Consider the following 18,535-nt stretch of genomic DNA (forward strand, 5'->3'; position numbering starts at 1 on the left):
ATGGACTCTGATGTAAAATAAATCGCAATGATTCCATCTTTTTCTTTTAAACTATCCCATCTTACCTGTGTCACAGGTGGTTCCGGTGAACCCGGGCTGACAGTGGCAGACCGGCCCGCCTGCCTCTGACACGTGACACTCCCCGTGTCCACAGCGCTGCCCCCTGCAGGCTGGAGGCTCCTGTCGCCGATCGCAATACTGACCCTGGTAGCCTTCACGACACTGACAACTGTAGGACTGACCCTTCGGCACACACGCACCATGAACACATCTGGAGCATGAGGAAGAGGAAGAGGGACGACAGATTAGAGGATGATGTTAGAATAAAAGTGTTTGTGACATCATAAAGAAATCAACAACAAAGAGAATGAAAAGCATCACAAACAGGTCACAGTTAATTTCCTGAACCACTGAGAGACTAGAAACATCAACCAGGGAGGAGATGATGAAAGGTTTGGGCCACAGGGCTGCGATTCAGGCTGGGCTCCAAACTCAGTGCTTTTAAAAGGTACCTGCTGAATTTCCAACAACTCATCACTTCAAATTAAATTGCACCGAATGATGCAACCAACCATGATGCAAGTTTTTTTATTGCTTCATCTAACACCTTTGATCATTTTAAATAGAGTCTCAAAGTCATAGAACAGGAACAGATTACATTTAAAAGCTCAAACAATCAATTATTTGCCTTTTTTTAAAAATATGTCAGTTTCACCTCTAAAGTTTCATCCACAGAAGCATCCAGAAACTCTCTGTGACATTTTTGAAATGTAAATATCATTGCATCCTTAACATCCTTAACACACACTGCACATGCAGGTCTCCCTGAACATTTCTGCTGAGTCTCTGTTGTGTCTGCGTACCTGCTGCTCTGACAGGGGGTTGGTGATGTCGTCTGCTCGCACAGGGCCCCACTACGTCCTGGAGGACACTCACACGTTACCCCCATCTCTCCGCCCTCCCTGCACACACCCTGTGCACACACACTGCATGTATGACACCCTGCGAGAATACCATCGCCCTGGTGACACAAGAGAGGGAGAAAATAGTGTCAATAAAAGGTCAGTCAAAGGCCTTGAGACACTTACAGATATAAACACTTATGTTGCATGAATGCCACATGTAAGTTCAGGGTTAAAACAGAATCTGTTCTTTTGGTTTGAACCTCCTGACACTAACTGACGGCCCTGAGCTCCCACCTCTGCAGGCTGTTTAACGTCTCAGGGTCACAGAGGCCTAAGACAGCACCTCTCCACATCAAGATCTGTATCAGACTTCCTCACTTGACATTTCTGTCAAACGTCTGCTCTCTCTTAAAACATAACGTTGCTGATATGTTGCCAATGGGGCACACGTACGGCAAAAGGGTTTCTACTGTAGAGCACTCGTAACTCTCCACATGTGGCTACAAAGAATCTTCTGTCATGTGGTTACCTTGCCCTCGAAGCCCTGTGATCGCCCTCCACCCATGGCTCTGTGACTCAGATCTTGAGGCTCCCCATTGATTCGGACGTTGTGGATGCAGCCATAAAAAGCCTGAGGAGAACGGTCAGGGCCTGGACGTAGACCCAAGGCCACCACTTGAGAAGGAACGCCTGGGAAATAAAGAACGAGACAGGACAATGTGAAAAAACAACAATGAGAATAAAGATAAATTGTTGGGGGAAAAGAATAGCAAGGACTTTAGGCAGAAGGTTGCTTGATAAATATACTACTTCCCTTACACTATCTCTGGTTTCATTCTGGGTTACAAGATACAATGTTACAGCAAGAATAACTCAGGTCTCACTATTGCACAATCACAATGTTTCTTTCGAGTAATGTGTTGTGTTATCCACATCTTGTGCTACGATTTAGTCTGCGTTCATAATGTGGGCGAGTGTATTTGTATGCACCAATGCACGACAAACGTGGTTACGACCACGAGGGGTCATCAAAGGGCAGAATATCTGTATGTGCACGTACCTCCTATGTAAAGCTGAGTGTTGTGGTCGACAGACGGCTGGCGTGCCAGCTTGCCCAGGCTCTTCGGTGCTCCGTTATCCACCACCAGGTTCAGTGAACGGTTCTGAATCTGCAGCTCAACCGTGTGGAAAAGTCCATCGTTCACCGACTCCACACTGTCACAAACATGAACACAGAGAAAAGGAAGGAGAGAGTTTCAGAATGGTTCCTGTCGTGACAGATTACAGTTGAATTGTGCACCAGATGGGAGAATTAGTGAAAAAAAATCTTGATGGACCAAAATGAAAAACGCTAGACACAAAACAGACTCCAAACATTTTCAAGTCAAACTTTCTTCCCTTTGTTTTGTTGTTTTTGCAAATGGACCAAACTAAATGAATAAAAAATGATCGAAACCTGAGTTGAAATGTTTCTGTGATATAAAACAGACTTGTCAGATCCTCAACACGCTTTTCTTTAGGGAGATATCAAAATTGGACTTTGATCCAGGCCATGGTTTCTGAACATGGGACACAGAATAGATCCCTACTAAGCACATTATGTAATTCTGATGGGTCTGTGCCTCTGGGTGAGACTCACTTCAGATTTCTAAATTCACTAGATTCAGTTTAATGGCCAGACTCAGTCTGTTTGGACCCTTGTGTTGTAGAAAGAAGTTTTGCTAGCAAAGCTCTGATACTCTGAGATAAGTGTTGTTTCCACTGAATAGGAGCTGCAATGATCCAAGATCATGACCTTTTGCACCATGTCTGACCCTGGTAACAGTGTGTGTGTGTGTGTGTGTGTTTGTATATAAGAGTGTGAGTCTGAGATTTCCCACTAAGTGGTTTTTGCTGGAGGGGAGACAGACAGCTATAGAGACAGTGGTTTGGCTCGGCCAAAATGGGGAGAGGGAGCGCGAGTGAGAGACAGAGGGGGAAAGAGAGGTGGATGGTGGGGTGGTAAAGTTGACTGTGCCTCTGTTCACCCAAGTTCTTCCTTCCTTCCCGCGGACCCGCAGAAAACAAGCAAAACATCAAAAAGACAAAAGAACAAGTGAAGCCACTCTTTCCGTTGGTGGTCTGCTCCAGACTCCCACAGCTAAACATACACACAATACAGCCTTTTGTCTGCAGCCGCTCGTCGGCTAAATTATCTGAGGAGCCTCGAGTCAGCTTTGACTGACAGCTGTTTATAGAGTGATCGTGTTACAGTGATGTTACATTAACAGCCAGTGGAGCAGGATCGTGAGTTCAGGAGGGCCAGTGTGACTGGGACAGAGACGAAATGAGGAGGAATAAAAGAGAGGAGGAACTGATCATTAAAAAATTATGCATATGTATACCAATTATTTAATTTAATAATTGAGGTTTTAAATTGGTGGGACCTTCTGTGGACGGGTTAACACCACAAAGAAAAACATATTACATATATTATATGTTCCTCTGGACATCAGTGTAGTTCAGCATTTATCTGGTGGTTTCTAAAACAAGAGCTGCTACTTCATGGTCGACCCGACATAGACACAAACATGGTTTCCATTAGGAGCCATGTAATTTAATAACGGTCCCTAACAGGCCGGTTGCATCGACGCAGGATGATGGTCTGTTAGTCTGAATGTTTGTCCTCAACCTCTCCATCCTGCTCTTTATCTTTACGTTCTATTCCTCTCCCTCATTTCTGCACCTCCTCTCACCCCCTCCTGCTCATGTTGTCCTCCCTGATTTCTCCTCATCTTCTTTCTGTCTCTGCTCTCTAGTCCTCTAGCTCTCTAACAGTTCCCGTCCAGCAGTTATTTCTTCTCCTGTTCTGCTTCTGAAGGTTCTCAGCTTTCATCTGAGAAGCTCTCCGTCCACTTTTAATCAATCTTCAAGTGTCTGGAAAGTTAAATAAAACAAGCAGCTCACGCACACGCACATGCACACACAAACCACTGGACCTGCTGTGAGACAACAGCTACACTAGGTGGCAGTAGATGACAATCGAACAGTGCCTGAGTGTGTGTGTGTGTGTGTGTGTGTGCACGACCTGTGCATATTTCTGTCTACATATATAGAAATATGTTCTTCATCAACACCAGTGTGAATTTATATTTTAAACCTTTAATTTTTTTCATGAACAAATACAGTATATGTTTGTGTGTGTGTGTGTGTGTGTGTGTGTGTGTGTGTGTGTGTCTCAGGTGCTTTGAAGCAGTTGGCTGTGTTGGCCCGGTGTATTAGTAAAAAACAGCCCATTATGGAATTTCATTAAAAACAAACACACGGCTGTGGCAGATTTCAGCAGCCTCTCTCTCTCCTACTCCCCCTGCGTTTGGCCAAACCCACAAGGGACGACAATTTCCTGTCAGTCCAAAATCAAACACAAACACACACACACACATATATATATATAAATAAACTTGTCGAAAAAACAATTTCCGAAAACCAAAACCTGGCCTTTTTGATTTTCTATATAAATGGATCAAATACAAACCAGAAGTAATTACAGGTCATTGACTTTATCTCAGACTTAAAAAAAAAAAATTTGGATTCAAAACAACAGCACAGATCCACTTACACTGTTAAATCCAATTAGGCAACGCTATCATTTAGTTACAATGTTTTGAAACCACATTTGTGGTCTGTGTGTGTACGTGCACACGTGGATGTGTCTGACAGTGAAACTTGTGTGTTGGTGAATGTGTATTCCTTGTGGTTTTGTTTTTATGAGATCATGCACATGTGTCGTCTTTATCCAACATACATTTATGTGTGTCCGTCCATTAGCATTGATATGTTTGAATCAGTATTTCATACATTTACTTGTGTGTGTTTATGCTTCCATGTATGTGCAGAACAGACCAAACTGATTAAAATGATGTTCAGCAGACAGGCGTCCCAGTCCCAGATTGCCGTGGTAACCTAAATTAGTCACTGCTGAGACGGCAGCTACTGAACACTGTGCCCCTTCACCGTTTCCTCCCCTCTTCTTCTTCTGTCACTAAACCAGAGCGGCCAGTTTGAATGAACTGTGTGCTTCTCAGGAGCAGTTTGATGTCGGGTTTCAGGAATAAGAGCTTGTTGTTTCAGGACTAGAAGGTTTCAATATCAAAATCTTTGAGTTCCCTCTGAACTTTTTAAACCTGTGATGTTCTGAGGTCGTGTCTGTTGCAACCACAGACTTCTGGTTTTTAAGAGCCACATTACAGCCAGATACCAAATCCTCCGTAAAAAACATATTCAAACAGATGCTGGATTCGCAGTAAATGTGAGCTATGTCTCAACTGTGAAGGACCTGGTCCACGCGGCTGCATCCTCCAAGATTTACATGCCTTCCTTAATCTCTAAACTATTTTAAATGATGATGGCGGGGAATTCAGCTGGGTTTAGTGTGTGTGAGAGTGTAAGGTGAACAGAATTCTACCACCCTGATCTCACAGCACAGTTAGTCAGGACCTTATATTCAGGGCACATCCCTTACAGGCCTCCCACCATCAAACTCTGCCAGTTCAACAGAACCACAGCTGCTGAAAACTGAGAGTTTAGCTGCAAAATTACTGCTCTTCTGTTTGTCCAAAACACAACTGGCATTCAAAGATAAAAAATACAACACTGATATTATTCTTTTATATTCATTACCTCTGCCAAGAAGTTTAAGTTGTCACCCCTGTTTGGTTGTTTGTTGGTTTGTTGTGGGCGGCTGTGGCTCAGGAGTTAGAGTGGGTTCGATCCCCGGCTCCCGCGTTCCGCATGCCGAAGTGTCCTTGGGCAAGACACTGAACCCCAAATTGCCCCTGATGGCTGTGTGTGAGTGATGTGTGGGAGAGAAAGTGCTGCACAGAGACGCACAGTATGAATGTGTGTGTGAATGGGTGAATGTAAAACTACTGTAAAGAGCTTTGTGTGGTCATCAAGACGAGAAAAGAGACCATTTGTTTTTTTATGCAAAAACTAATGAACAGATTTCCACAAATCTCGGTGGAAGGATGGGACACGGGCCAAGACAGATCCCACAACATGTTTGACTTGGATTTGGACACAGGGGCAGATCAAGGATTTTATTTTTTCAATTTCTTTAACATTGCATGTTGTTTTTTTTTACTTTTTCACCAATTATTCCCAAATAATAATTTGCGGGTCTTGATGAATACAATCAGACACATTTAGGAAACCTTCATCTATGAGTGTGTTTAATTTGGTGCAGCTTGATTGAATTTAATGGGACTGTGGAAGTAGGAGCTCTACTCACAGACTGAGTGACATTCAAGTGTAAAGTTTCATTACTTAATTTGCCCTTGAACTTACATAATGATAAATATAGTGTAACACAAAGAGGTTACTTTGATTGGAAGGTTCATTTCATCATAGGTTTCTCCTGTATTCTCTCTTTTTTTAAATTATCTCTTCCTCTTTCCATTCTTTCCATTTCAACCAGCCATCATCATCCCTCCTCACCCAACTTCTGTCTCTTCTCTTTCTCCTCTCTCTCTACTTATCCATCCATTGCTTCCACAGACCGCCTTTCTTTATCATCCTTTTCTCCTTTCATGTACCCATCCATCCCTCCCTCTGTCACTCGTTGATGAATAACAGTAGATGTGCCGTCTTTGACCCGATGGGAGATTATATGGCATTTAATAAAGGGCAGCACATTAATACACAACAAACACACATTCCAACCCCCCCATAACATGCGCGCACACACACATACACACATACACACACGCTTAACCTTTCATCTTTTGCTAATATGTGCAGTGAAAGACTTGTACTGTCACTTTCTCTGCCTCCTCTTCTTTCTTCCCTCACATCCACACATTTATTGCATGTTTCTCATTATCATTCGTCTGGGTTTAAACCTCTGCATCTTTCTGTCCACCCTGCTGACATCCTTCATCCTCTTTCGTATTCTTCCATCTTGTTTTGGTCTATTTTCTTACCCAATTTTCTGTTTCACAGTGGGTCATACCTCCTCGGTGGATGTGATCCGGGCGGGTGTGCTTGTGTCCAAAGTGTATATATAGTCTATTGTTTCTGCTGGTTTCCATGCAGAGCACTTGTAAAATGCCTATATTTCATGTGCATACCTGGGTCTACATGTAGCAGCTGCAGTCTTCTTTCTCCAGCTCCATGTCTCTCTTTTATTGCACAAACATAAACATATCAAGGGAAGTGTTTCACCCCTAAAAACTCAATGTCTATTAGTGCTTTTTTATGAGTGGGTCCTCATACTTGGAACGCCAGTCCTGCGAATGGTTACAAACCATTCCAGTGATCTACAGGTGGTTGTACTGTGCCAAGCAATGCAGCAATGAACCAGCAAGGGCGGTAAAGAGGGAGACTGTGTAATGAATGTAAATAATGCAGGATTTAAATTACTTTAGAAATGAATTATATGACCCCCTCTACGTTTAAGAGTGGGCTTAAAACCTTTCCTTTTCTCCTTTTAAGAGCTTTGGTGCTGTGGTGGCAGCTGATCCTGGATTATGATAACAACTAATTTGTTTGGATATACAATGCAATGTTTCCTCTAGGACTGTTTTAGCAGCAGTGGTGGGCTGGATGAGGCACCTTGCTTTGTTTGATAAGCCCTGTGAGGAAAATTGTGATTTGTGAATATGAGCAATCCATATGCAAGTTTATTGATTGAATTGGATTCAACTAAATGATTTGCCCTCATTGAGATACACAATGTACTTTGGTGAGTAACACAGAATGCTAAAATAACGTTTGTTTTTTAAAACACTCTGCAGACCTCATTCCTTTGATGTAGGCATTCAACCATTCAACAAATGCAACCTCACACATCAAATCTGAACTGTTGTCATTTCACAAGCATTAGTTTTACTGTTGTGTGTATTGGTCTCGGCATGAGTGCCACATTTCAGCTTGCTGTGAAAAAATGGCTCAAACACAGCGCCCTCTCTGCCTCTCTGGTTTCTTCACATGATAACCAAAGCAGGGATCACTCAGAAAACATCCCGGGGACTGGCACCCGTCCCTGGCTCTCCGCTGTACGACCACAGTAACTGAGCGGACAGTGCCATGTTCGGGATCTGCCAGGATTGCTGCACTGCGTTTGTGGTGGTTAAGACTTAAAGTCATTCTGGACAGTATCAGTTTAATGGAGGTAGGACATTGTGCTGTGAATTACCTCACCATGTGGTTTGAGTCAGTTTCCAATGTATTTCCAAAAGAAGGCAGATAAGATAGGCCATTTGCAATGCTCAGACTCCTGTAATCAAAAGATGGCACATATAGAGGCATACATAGAGGCCTGTGGTAAAATGAGTACCAGGTTTGGAACAGGGCCCTGTCTTCTTCCAGACTGCTAATGCTAAACAAAACATACAGACAGTGTTTACTTAGCGCATAGCATTGGGCTCAGACAGGGTTGGATTCTATGGACCTCTGTTTCTTTCGATGCTTTAATCTCTCATTTTTCCTTGTCGCTCCTTCTTCTGGATGGTTGTATTTCCCCCTCTTGCCCCCTTGTCTCTATTGTCTCTCCCAGTGTAACACTAACAAACTAACACGATTACATCTCATTAGATCTTTCCTTTCCCAGCTACTGTGCATTCTCCCTCTTCATCTGTCTTTCTTTTACACTTTCATTTTGTCGGCTTCTCTCAGTATTTCTTACACTCTGTCTGTCCGTCTGTTCCCCCCCACCAGGCGTGGCCCGTGTCAAGTTAACAAGACCAGACAAGGATAATTCCCTGACTCACTCTGTGGTTTACTTTTCCCTTCTGTTCTTCCCCCTCTTTCACTCCATCCCTCTGTCATCCCTCGCTCCTCTCTCATCCATCCCACCGTTCAACCGTGTCTCGTGGTCTTTTCATTTTGGCGGCTTCTATCCATCTGTTTTACCCCTCATGTTTCTCCTCTGGCGGGCAACCTATTCCACCCAGTTATCTCTTTGTCATGTTGAATGCTACTTCATTCATGTCTTCTGTCCAGCCTCAGTCCATTCATCTGTATTTCTGGCTGTCTCTATATGTGTCTCTATCTCTCATCCTCTGCGCATCCATACATCTCGTCTGCCTCTTCTCTTCAACCTTTTCAACCCAGACCTCCACCCCTCCTCATCTGTGCCAGTGTCTAATTAGATTCAACCCATCGTTTCCATTCCTTCATTCTATCCTTCCTTCCTCTCAAACCATTGCTTCCTCTTGCCTCTCACCATGTGTCATGTACAGTGAAAACTAGTAATATTCTGCTCAGGGTCATGATTGGGATAACGTGGTTTCTACATTTATGAGAGGAAACATAATCGAACTGCAGAAATGGAAAGTGCACAGGCAACAAAATTCTACAGCACAGTACATGGACTGGACAGGGTGGCAGTGTTTTTTATGACCTGTAAAACTGTCTTTCTACGCAGATGATCTATCGGCATACATCTGCCCTGCTGGAGTCTCCGTAATCAGGTCATGTTCTCTACCAGCTCCAGGGCTGTGGCTCCGCAGCTGACCCTGAGCTGTAGCCTCCCTGGAGGCGGATAACGGAAAAAAAGAAATTCACCTACACATGGTTCTATAAGGCATCAGAGATTATTAAAATTCAGCTGTGTGAATACGTCAATTTACGAGAGGTCAATGAAGACAGCGAGCAGAGTTCACATGCACCAACACAATGTTGCAAACTAAACTAAATAACCACTGCCATTAGCTATTAAATTAAATTTAGATATTTATTATTAAAAAAAGTACTGCAGAATAAACCCAAGAGAAGCAGAATAATTTTAAATATAATTTGTATATGCCCATTTTCCTGTAAATGTGATTCTTCAAATAGATATTCTGAAATGATGTGTAGAAAAATCATATGTGAAATATCTTTTGCTGAAACAGTCTGGACCTTGATATACTAAACTGTGGTTTCTTCTTCCACAGCTACTTGCAGGATTTGTAATATGAGGTAACGTCCTAATCCCTCAGTCAAATTTGTTACAAGCAGACATCATCATCAGACGCAGTACGGCTAAAAGTACCCCCTCCTTCTTCTGTGACCTTGTCTCTACCCACGGGGACAAGAGAAGAGAGCCGAGCCAAAACCACAAAGCCAAACATCACATTCTAACAAAATCACAGACTGAAATACCGTATATGAAAAGAAGAAAGGAGGGTAAAAGAAAAAGAAATAAACTCTCTCCCTCATTTCTCCACCTTCCTCTCTCCTCTCTCTCTTCCTTAATTCTTTCAATTACACTAACATGTGTCTTGCTCCCTCCTCCCTTCCTTCATTTGCAGCTGGCATTATTACACTGACTGCTGTGATCATTCAAAAGTGGTTGAAAAAGATCATATCCAATATTTATATAATACAGTAAAATAAATGTTCATACCTTGCTGTAACTGCCATAAAAATGAGTCATTGGTCAGGATGATCTCATGCCATGGTATTGTCGTTGCTAGTGTTTCACAGTAATTGGCACCAAATATTCTTCAAACTTGGCCGCTTCCTGTTGCAATTAATATTTTTGCTTTTTCAGGTTGAAGTTTTTATTTTGTTCCTTTCCATGTGGGACTTTAGCTGGAAGTGATTTCTCAGCCTTAAACACCTTCCAATATGTGCCACTGCAAGAAACTCTGGAAACTTTAGTTGTATTTGAACTGGCACAGTGTTGCCCTCTCGCTGCCTTGTGCAATAAACCTCTCCGTTTTTGTTTCGCTAAGAGTATTACAATGATGAAGATGAGGGAAGCATGATGCTTTATGTGAAGGTCTTCCTTGCACACGTGAGGTTGATGGGTACAATCATCTTGCCAATAATATTTTTGGTCACTGGTCAAATCCATGTGGAAGCTAGAGAGGCACTCAAGAGAGTTCATACCTCCAAGGCCCAACAGTCATCTTATGAAACCACATTTATATTAACTAGATCCAGATTTTTATTTGGATCTGCACTGCTGAATTGCACACACTCATAAATATCAGTCACCTCAACATGTCTTTTTTTTGTCAAGTTCTATGAGTCATTCTCTGAGAAATCAACAAAAATGCTGAAAAACCTCCATCAATGCAAGCAATGTGAAAGAAAGTGAAAAAAAAGTTTCCTGCATTTCCTCCCTGATCCAGATCTGCAGTAAAATGTCAGGTTGTTCTTTGTGTCGTTTCAGCTTCTCCACAAAATGTCATCGGTTGAGTAGTTTCTGTGTAATCCTGCTGACTAACAAACAAACATATGAAAACATAACCTCACTTGATGGAGATAATGAATTATTGCTTTTGATTAACGAAATGCAGCATAGTCTGTGCTTACATTACAAACTTGAGACATCATGATATTGAATATTATATCATGTCTCCTCTCACGTCTCTTTCTTTCAGCGACACAGCGCAGACAGAGAAGCAGACAGAATCAATAAGAGCCAATCACCACCGGACAAAGATGGACATGGGCACCGTCTCTCTCACTGTCTACTTAAACCAAAAGTAAGCCAATCCTTCTTTTCTGCCTCTTTTTTATTCTTTTGCTTCTTCCCCTAATCTCTCTCTCCGTCAAACACCTTCCCTTCTCCTCTTGACCTCTTTCTGTCCTGTCAGGCAGTTTTGCATGATCCGCTACAATTGTGAAGACAGAGAGTCAATGAGGCTTCATGCTATGTTTTTTAAGTACAAGCAGAAACCCAGTGTATATCCACTCTGTGAACACATTTCAAACAAGCTGTTTGTGAGGTGTGTTAGAAAGAATTTTGTTGAGTTATTATATACAGAGGTCTTTTATGAGCTGAGAGATGTCCATGACCCCTCTGGCTCATGAATCTGTTAAAAAGCCTCCTCAGCAACAACACCGAGTTTTTGTAAAAATAAGCTTGTTCATCTTATTTTCTGAAATAAGCAACTTCTGAGTTATCTGTTCTAAATGTATGGAAGGGTATATTTTTTATAGAGACATGGAGTAGACGATGAGTCGTCTCAGACACTGTCCACAATGACGGAAATATTTTGCAGACGGAGATATAATGCCTCAAATATTATATGATCATTGTTTTAATTATTTTTTTCTTGTTTGTTTATAAAGTAACACAACTACTTATGTTGCATAAAAACCATAAAAGGATATATGAGGGTACAACTAAAAACATCATCATGAGTTGGTTACTTTTTCCATTTCTGTCTGTTTAGCTCACAAACTATTCACATGGAACCATTAACGTTGTTTGGTGTATGATATACAAGACTCACAGTGAGTGAATGGAGGCTTTTGCTTCCAGTGTTTGATCAACTTTTGTTTGTTTCTGTCAAGGACACAACTGTCTGGTCTGGATTGTGAAGGAAGTTCATGTTTGTTTGTTGAGGGAGGTGCTCAGATATGGATCTGTAACTCTGTGTGTGCGTGTGAGAGAAAGAAAACGCTAAGTTTAAAGAAACCTGTGAACCTTGGACCCTTTGCTTGTTGGTCTGTGTGCACACATCTTTGTATTCTTACCCTTTTGCCACCCTGAGCCTCTGTAACACTTGTTTCTTGTGAATGTCATATAGTGCAGTTACATCCTTCAGTGGAAACAAATAATCAATTTGAAATAAACGTTGAATGTGTGTGAATGAATCTGTTGACTTTCTGTGATCTTTTACCTGAGCTGAACCTGAATTCTTTGGTGGTATTTGTATAGTTTTTTTTAACCACACACCTCTGTATTATTTAAATCCAGTGCAAAATATAACTAATTGAACTGTGTGTATAAGTACAGTGGCGGCCTACCTGTACACTGTGGTTGGTGGGTAGTTGGCGATGTCGTAGATGAGTCGTATGTGTCCCTGGTAAAGCTCCAGTGCCAGAGGGTCGTGGTCTTCCTTATACAACAAAATACCGTTGTCTTTGTCTGTGGCCACCTGAGAAATAAAGATTATATAAATTAAATAAAGAAATTATACTCATGCGTGAAATACTATTTTTTAGTAAATTACTCGGGAGCTGGCAGGAAAAACTGCAGAGAATGTCTGGAGCTTCTGACTCTGACATTTGCGTTGTCACAGCCCCGAAGTAAAATTTCAGGAGAATAATATTCAAGTGCAGGTCTGACAGCAGCTTCACTGTTCACTGGATATTTTTCTACCATTTTAACAAATAACAAAAACCAGCTTGTTGTAGAAACTCGGTGGCATCTGTAGCACACAGATTGTTTGACCTCACATGTTGCCAACCTACATAGCTGGCAATGAGGCGCTGTATAGCTCTAAATCAAAGAGAAATAAAAACTCTTGATTCAAGTCAAACCGCTGCAGAACTATAAGAAATGAGGAGAAAATGTAAATCCTGCCACAGACGTCCCAAAACAAGGTCACTCGCTCCTCCCTCCCACACGGGCACACTTGACATGTCACACTTGCTTGTGTGCTCTGCTAAGAGCTAACTAACTAGCAAGTGGAAATGGGGCCAAGGGGCCAAGCACTTAACACTCCGGCTTCAGTGGAGCATAGACAAGTCAACACCTCCTAACAAGCTGCTGGAGAGAAGAAGAGGCCGAGAGCAGAAAACGAGGGAGAAGAGCAGAAAACAAAAGAGAGAGAGAGGGAAGGGAGATGGAAGGGAAGAGAGATTTGGAGAAGTGGGTGAAGATAGAACTGGGCAGACTGAAAGAAAAGAAAGAAGTGTGAAAAAACATACAGTGATTTATGAAGTGCTGTGGCCCTTTTTCATTTTCTCTCTCTTGCCTCTGAGTCGGGGCCTCTTGGTAGAGTTTTAACAGCCTTGGCACTGACATTGAAAGCTCCTGGCAGGAGCACAGAAACCCACGTACACACACACACACACACACACACACACACACACACACACACACACACACACACACACCTCACACAGGTCCAAACAGGTGGTAAATATCAATTAGCCTGCCCTCCTTTTCCTGTTTCTCTTTCACCCACTTACTTTTTCATTTCCTAATGGAAAAATATATTTCTCTATTAGGACGTGCCTCTCAGGTGTCCAACACATATAGTCTGTATGAGGGAGCATGCACGTGCGTGTGTGTGTATGTGCTCAGTGTAACATGGAAACAGAGGGTGTAGCAGATGTTTGCTTTGCTTCGTCGGCACTAAGTCGTGCAACTCTATAGGCTTAAATTGAGCGACTTATAGATTTATTTTAAACAGACCAAAATCATTTTCCATGTAGCGCAGCAGAATATGGATTTTGGGTGTTCAAACTTCCAGCCGCACTATGCAAAGTAACACTTCAGGAAAGCAGGATATTAAGGTGGTCTGAAGTTCCTGTTATTGCTGTATGAAAATTGGATTTTTACAATTTTAAACTAAAAGCACAACCATACCTGCAATGAAATATGAGCGCTGGGGCGAAGCTTCACACCGGGCAGCTCCACGTACCCATCGCGACCCAGGAAGTGAGCGGTGGCCAACTTGTCACATTTGTTGCCATAGAAACCGGGCATGCAGCGGCAGACGGGCTCCCCGGCAACCAACAGGCACTGGGCGCTGTTCTGGCAGTCTGAGTGGTCGCAGGGGCTGGTCTGCAGCAAGATCATTGGCGGAGGGTTCTCACAGAACAGCCCGCTGAGGGAGGAGGTTGAACAGAAGATAACTTATTTATAGAGCTTAAATTGGCTAGTTTGATGTGTCAGTAGCTTCTGATAAAAGTTGCTCAGTACTTGCTCTGCATTTTGCCTTGTGGCGTTACATGTGGAGATTGCATGAATAATATGAAGGAATTAAACAAGTTTTATCAGCATCATAACATTAATCTGCAACTTGTTTTTCCCTGGATCTTCTGAACTTTCCGTTGAATTTCCTAATTTTTGCCCATGCAATATCTTTCAGTATCTTTCCTGTTGTCTTTATTTCCAGCAAATTCCTTCCTCTGTCTATTTTTCTCTCAGTACACGCTGTAATTAACCACACACACACATGCAGAAGGTCCAGACAGTCAAGTGCTTGATAATGAATCACCCTCTGCATCTCCTTCCAATCTGGCCCCTGCTGTGATTTGTTTCCATGACTCTCACCTGAAACCCTCTTTACAGACGCAGGTGTAGCCGTTGACAGCGTCGACACACTCCGCTCCGTGTTGACACTTATTCTCCAGACAATCATTATAGTCCTGCTCGCAGTGTTGGCCCACGTATCCCGGCAAACAGTCGCACCTACAGTGACATGGGAATATGAATGGCATGACTGTGTGTGTCGGTAATAGGCTTATAGCGTCGTGATTACAGATGTTTTAAAGAGGTGACAGGCTGAAGTCAGAGAGAGGTGTGCTCTCTACTGAAGGCCATTCTAGTTATATCTGAAAACAAGGTTGTTTTGGTCTCCATTTGTTTGTACCAGAAAACTTGGTGGTTTTCACAGACCAGTGTACAATGCTCATGACTGTATTATTGCCATATGAAGTATTTAGTCAATATGGTTTGTGTTAAAGTGTATCACTGTTACTCACAACAGCTTTCCTCCTCAGTGATGTGTTTATGTGCATCTGTCTTGATGTGTATTTGTCTGACCACGGCCGTGTTTAACAAAGATCACTAAGATTCCCTTTGGTTTAAAAAACATCAGCTTTTAACTCTGTGACCTGACTGCTCCTGTCACTTTGTTGTCACTTTCAACACTGTGACCTCTGACCCTTTTAAGCACCGACCTCCTTTGGAGCTGTCACTCACCTGTAACTGCGGCCGACATAGACGCATTTTGAGTCATGCTGACAGGGGTCGAAACCATGGAGACAAGGGTCGACCACCTCCTCGCAGAGGTCACCTGGTGACAGAGTGAGAGAAATGTATTCCTTTTGGAATAAAGACAGTCCTCATGGAAAGTAAAACAACATGTTTGAGTGTAGGGTCATAGGATTATGAAATCAACCAGGTGAACAAGACATCACTGAATCTCACTACCGGTGTGTCGGATTTGAAAAAAGAGTGACGAAAGAAAAACCTTGTGAATCTTCTGGAAAACAAAGTCAAACATTTCTTTCACCGTTAGTTTCAAATGTTTGTGGAAAAGAAAGAACAGACTAAGAAAACATGGGGCGGAAAAAGATCCTTTACATGTGTCTGTCATGTTGAAGGCTGCAGATAATGTACAGGGGAAACAAACACACACACACACACACACATACACAGACACAGACACACAGACACATAGTGAAAGTTCAAACACATTTCCATGGTTCTCTTGCTGCTTTATTCTCCACCACCTTCATATCAAATCAGCCTGACTGACTGTTTTAGTTTGATTAAATAAACAATAAATACTGTTCAAGTTAAGGCAAGTGCACATTTAGGTTTTGTTAGAATGTGATGATCCCATCAACAGTGTCGGGAAGTATTTCACTCAAAATGTCAATTTTACCATAAAAATAAAGACACTCACAGCTTGGCATTTAAATGGTATGGGCGATTCCCTTGTTGTTGACAGTGAAGTCTGAATCATATTACATTTGAATATTTGCTCTATCTTGCCATGTTGAAGAACATGAAACGTGAAAAAAAAATCCTGGATCCGCCTGTTTATTTAAAATTGAATGGCGGTTTTTTTTTTTGGGTCATGACCAACCCCTAAAGAAAAATTCATGGTAATCGAGTCAGTAGCGCAACGAAACATAACCTCATTGGCAGAGGCAGAGGTCTTCATTTTTATTTCTCTCGCTCTATATATAGAGTTATGTTCCCGACTATTCTTATATATTTTCTCTAGGGAATGAATCCAAATGTTCTTGTGAACTCCTGACCCTTTACCACCTACCAGCTACAAGAGTGAAATTGCACACAAGCTAATTTATCCAAAAGACACACTGACATTTAATTTGTTGAGCACATTCAGGCCCGTGACCGTTTTTTTTTACATGAAAAACTGTGCCTCTCCTTTTGGCATGAAACTCCCTGGTTGTAGAAACCTTATATCAGCTGTTTAAAAGGTCCTGTGACCTTTAATCTTGATTTATTCCCTGTGGTGCAAATATGACGTGACAATCCTGGCTGCTGAGTTTGTAGAAAGCAGAGTGGACTGTCCTCTTAATGTGACACCTGATGATTACGCCGTGGTTCACTGAGTGGAGCGGAGGTTCAGAGCCAGAGGAGCCAGCTGTGTGTGTCTGTGTGTGTGTGTGTTTGTGTGCGCAACAGCTGTATGCGGTAAGGTGGCTGGCAGTGTGTGAGACTTCCTTATGCCAACAACGATAATTACATGGTGCGTGTGTGGGTGAGTGTGTGTGTATATTGACAAAGAGCCAGTGTCAAAGGGGACCAGCAGTGTGTGTGTGTGTGTATGTGCGTGTGTGTGTGTGTCTTAGAGGACACTGTCACACACAAAAAAACTTAACTTTCCAGTCAGCGCTTTTGCTTCAACTTGCTTGCTGGACTCACCACGCAAGGTCTCTCTCCTTCTCTCTCTCTCTCTCTCTCTCTCCTTCTCTCTCTCTCTCTCTCTCTCCTTCTCTCTCTCTCTCTCTCTCTCTCCTTCTCTCTCTCTCTCTCTCTCTCTGTCTCTGTCTCTCTGCCTCTGCTCTTTATTGGCCTCTTCTTTACCCTTCTCATCGCTTTGTTTATTTTTCTCCTCCCCTCTACGACATATAGTCTCTCTTTGCCATTCTACTGTTGCTCTCCCTCTCTCTTTTCACCTCTCTCTCTCTCTCTCTCTCTCTCTCTCTCTCTCTCGTGATTGCTATTTCAACCTCCTGTAGGAACAGTTTCAGGTCACTGCGGAGAGGCTGTCTATTACTAAATTACCCTCCAGTAAAGTGGAAAATATGATTTTGTATATATGTGTATTTGTTTGCAGTATAGTGGAGGCCTCTCAGGGGGCAAAGACTGACGACCTCAAAATATCTGAGTGTAGAAATTGGCACTGTGTGTGTGTGTGTGTGTGTGTGTGTGTGTGTGTGTGTGTACCTGTGTATTTGGGTGGACAGATGCAGGTGTAGTTGTTGACCCCATCGATGCAGGTGGAGTTGTTCTCACAGTCGTTGTCTTCACAGTCGTCTGGGTTCAACTCACAACGATGGCCTTCAAAACCGGCTGGACACACACAGCTACACACACACAAACAGACACACACACACACACACAGAGAAAATGGGCATTGTTAGATGGAGACATGGGCCAGATCAGAGCACACACTCCTGCTGCACAACTTATAAATAAAATCCATCAGCCAGAGCAACCAGCTGCTCAGCTTCACTTCCCCTTAAATTCTGCTGTAAGAGCTGAAAATAAAAACAGTTTCATCTTTATTCCAGCGGGTTTTTCCTCCATTCTGTGCCGAGTCTCACACACCACTGGAGCCGCATTATATCTATATTTAGTGGTCCAACGGGACACACCATTTCAAGCTTCAATTTATGGAAGAAATACAATTTTAACCTGGCTGTTCAAAGTTTAAACTATTAGTGCCACACACTAACCCTCCCTATCTCTTTAGTTTTGAGAGAAACAGTGGTGCTTTCAAACACAGCCCTTTGTGACCTCTGTCTTTCCTGTTCGGGGAGGTTTTATTCACGTACAAAAACAACAAAACAACAACAGTTTGAAATCAAACTCAACACACCCAGAGATAAGAAAAAAAAACATGCTGAGATTAACTTAGTTTGATGCGGCGGCTGTTGGACACCGCCCACCTGGGGCGCTCAGAGGAAATTATCAAAGCCTCCTGCTCTTT

The 18,535-nt window shown here is 42.5% G+C and overlaps 1 protein-coding gene and 1 long non-coding RNA gene across 5 annotated transcripts in view; one reads left to right on the top strand and one right to left on the bottom strand.

Annotated features, from left to right (window-relative positions):
* Positions 1-18,535, bottom strand: part of slit3 (slit homolog 3 (Drosophila)) — a 222,165-nt gene that overhangs the window by 2,859 nt on the left and 200,771 nt on the right. For all 3 annotated transcript variants that reach the window (XM_020082225.2, XM_020082233.2, XM_020082240.2), the window contains 9 exons: positions 17,770-17,909; positions 15,544-15,637; positions 14,893-15,030; positions 14,203-14,443; positions 12,633-12,763; positions 1,966-2,120; positions 1,435-1,595; positions 864-1,021; positions 66-271 (listed from right to left, as the gene is read on the bottom strand). In XM_020082225.2, coding sequence (XP_019937784.2) covers positions 66-271; positions 864-1,021; positions 1,435-1,595; positions 1,966-2,120; positions 12,633-12,763; positions 14,203-14,443; positions 14,893-15,030; positions 15,544-15,637; positions 17,770-17,909 — 1,424 coding nt within the window. The remainder of the gene's footprint in view (positions 1-65; positions 272-863; positions 1,022-1,434; positions 1,596-1,965; positions 2,121-12,632; positions 12,764-14,202; positions 14,444-14,892; positions 15,031-15,543; positions 15,638-17,769; positions 17,910-18,535) is intronic.
* Positions 2,127-12,626, top strand: LOC138411542 (uncharacterized). 2 transcript variants are annotated; one of them, XR_011244161.1, is made up of 5 exons: positions 2,127-8,055; positions 9,310-9,519; positions 9,821-10,052; positions 11,258-11,362; positions 12,177-12,626. It is a non-coding gene; the product is annotated as an uncharacterized lncRNA (long non-coding RNA). The 2 variants fall into 2 exon arrangements; XR_011244160.1 differs by having other exon boundaries at positions 11,258-12,626.

The sequence above is a fragment of the Paralichthys olivaceus genome, chromosome 9, assembly GCF_024713975.1.
Source record: "Paralichthys olivaceus isolate ysfri-2021 chromosome 9, ASM2471397v2, whole genome shotgun sequence".
Lineage (NCBI taxonomy): Eukaryota > Metazoa > Chordata > Actinopteri > Pleuronectiformes > Paralichthyidae > Paralichthys > Paralichthys olivaceus.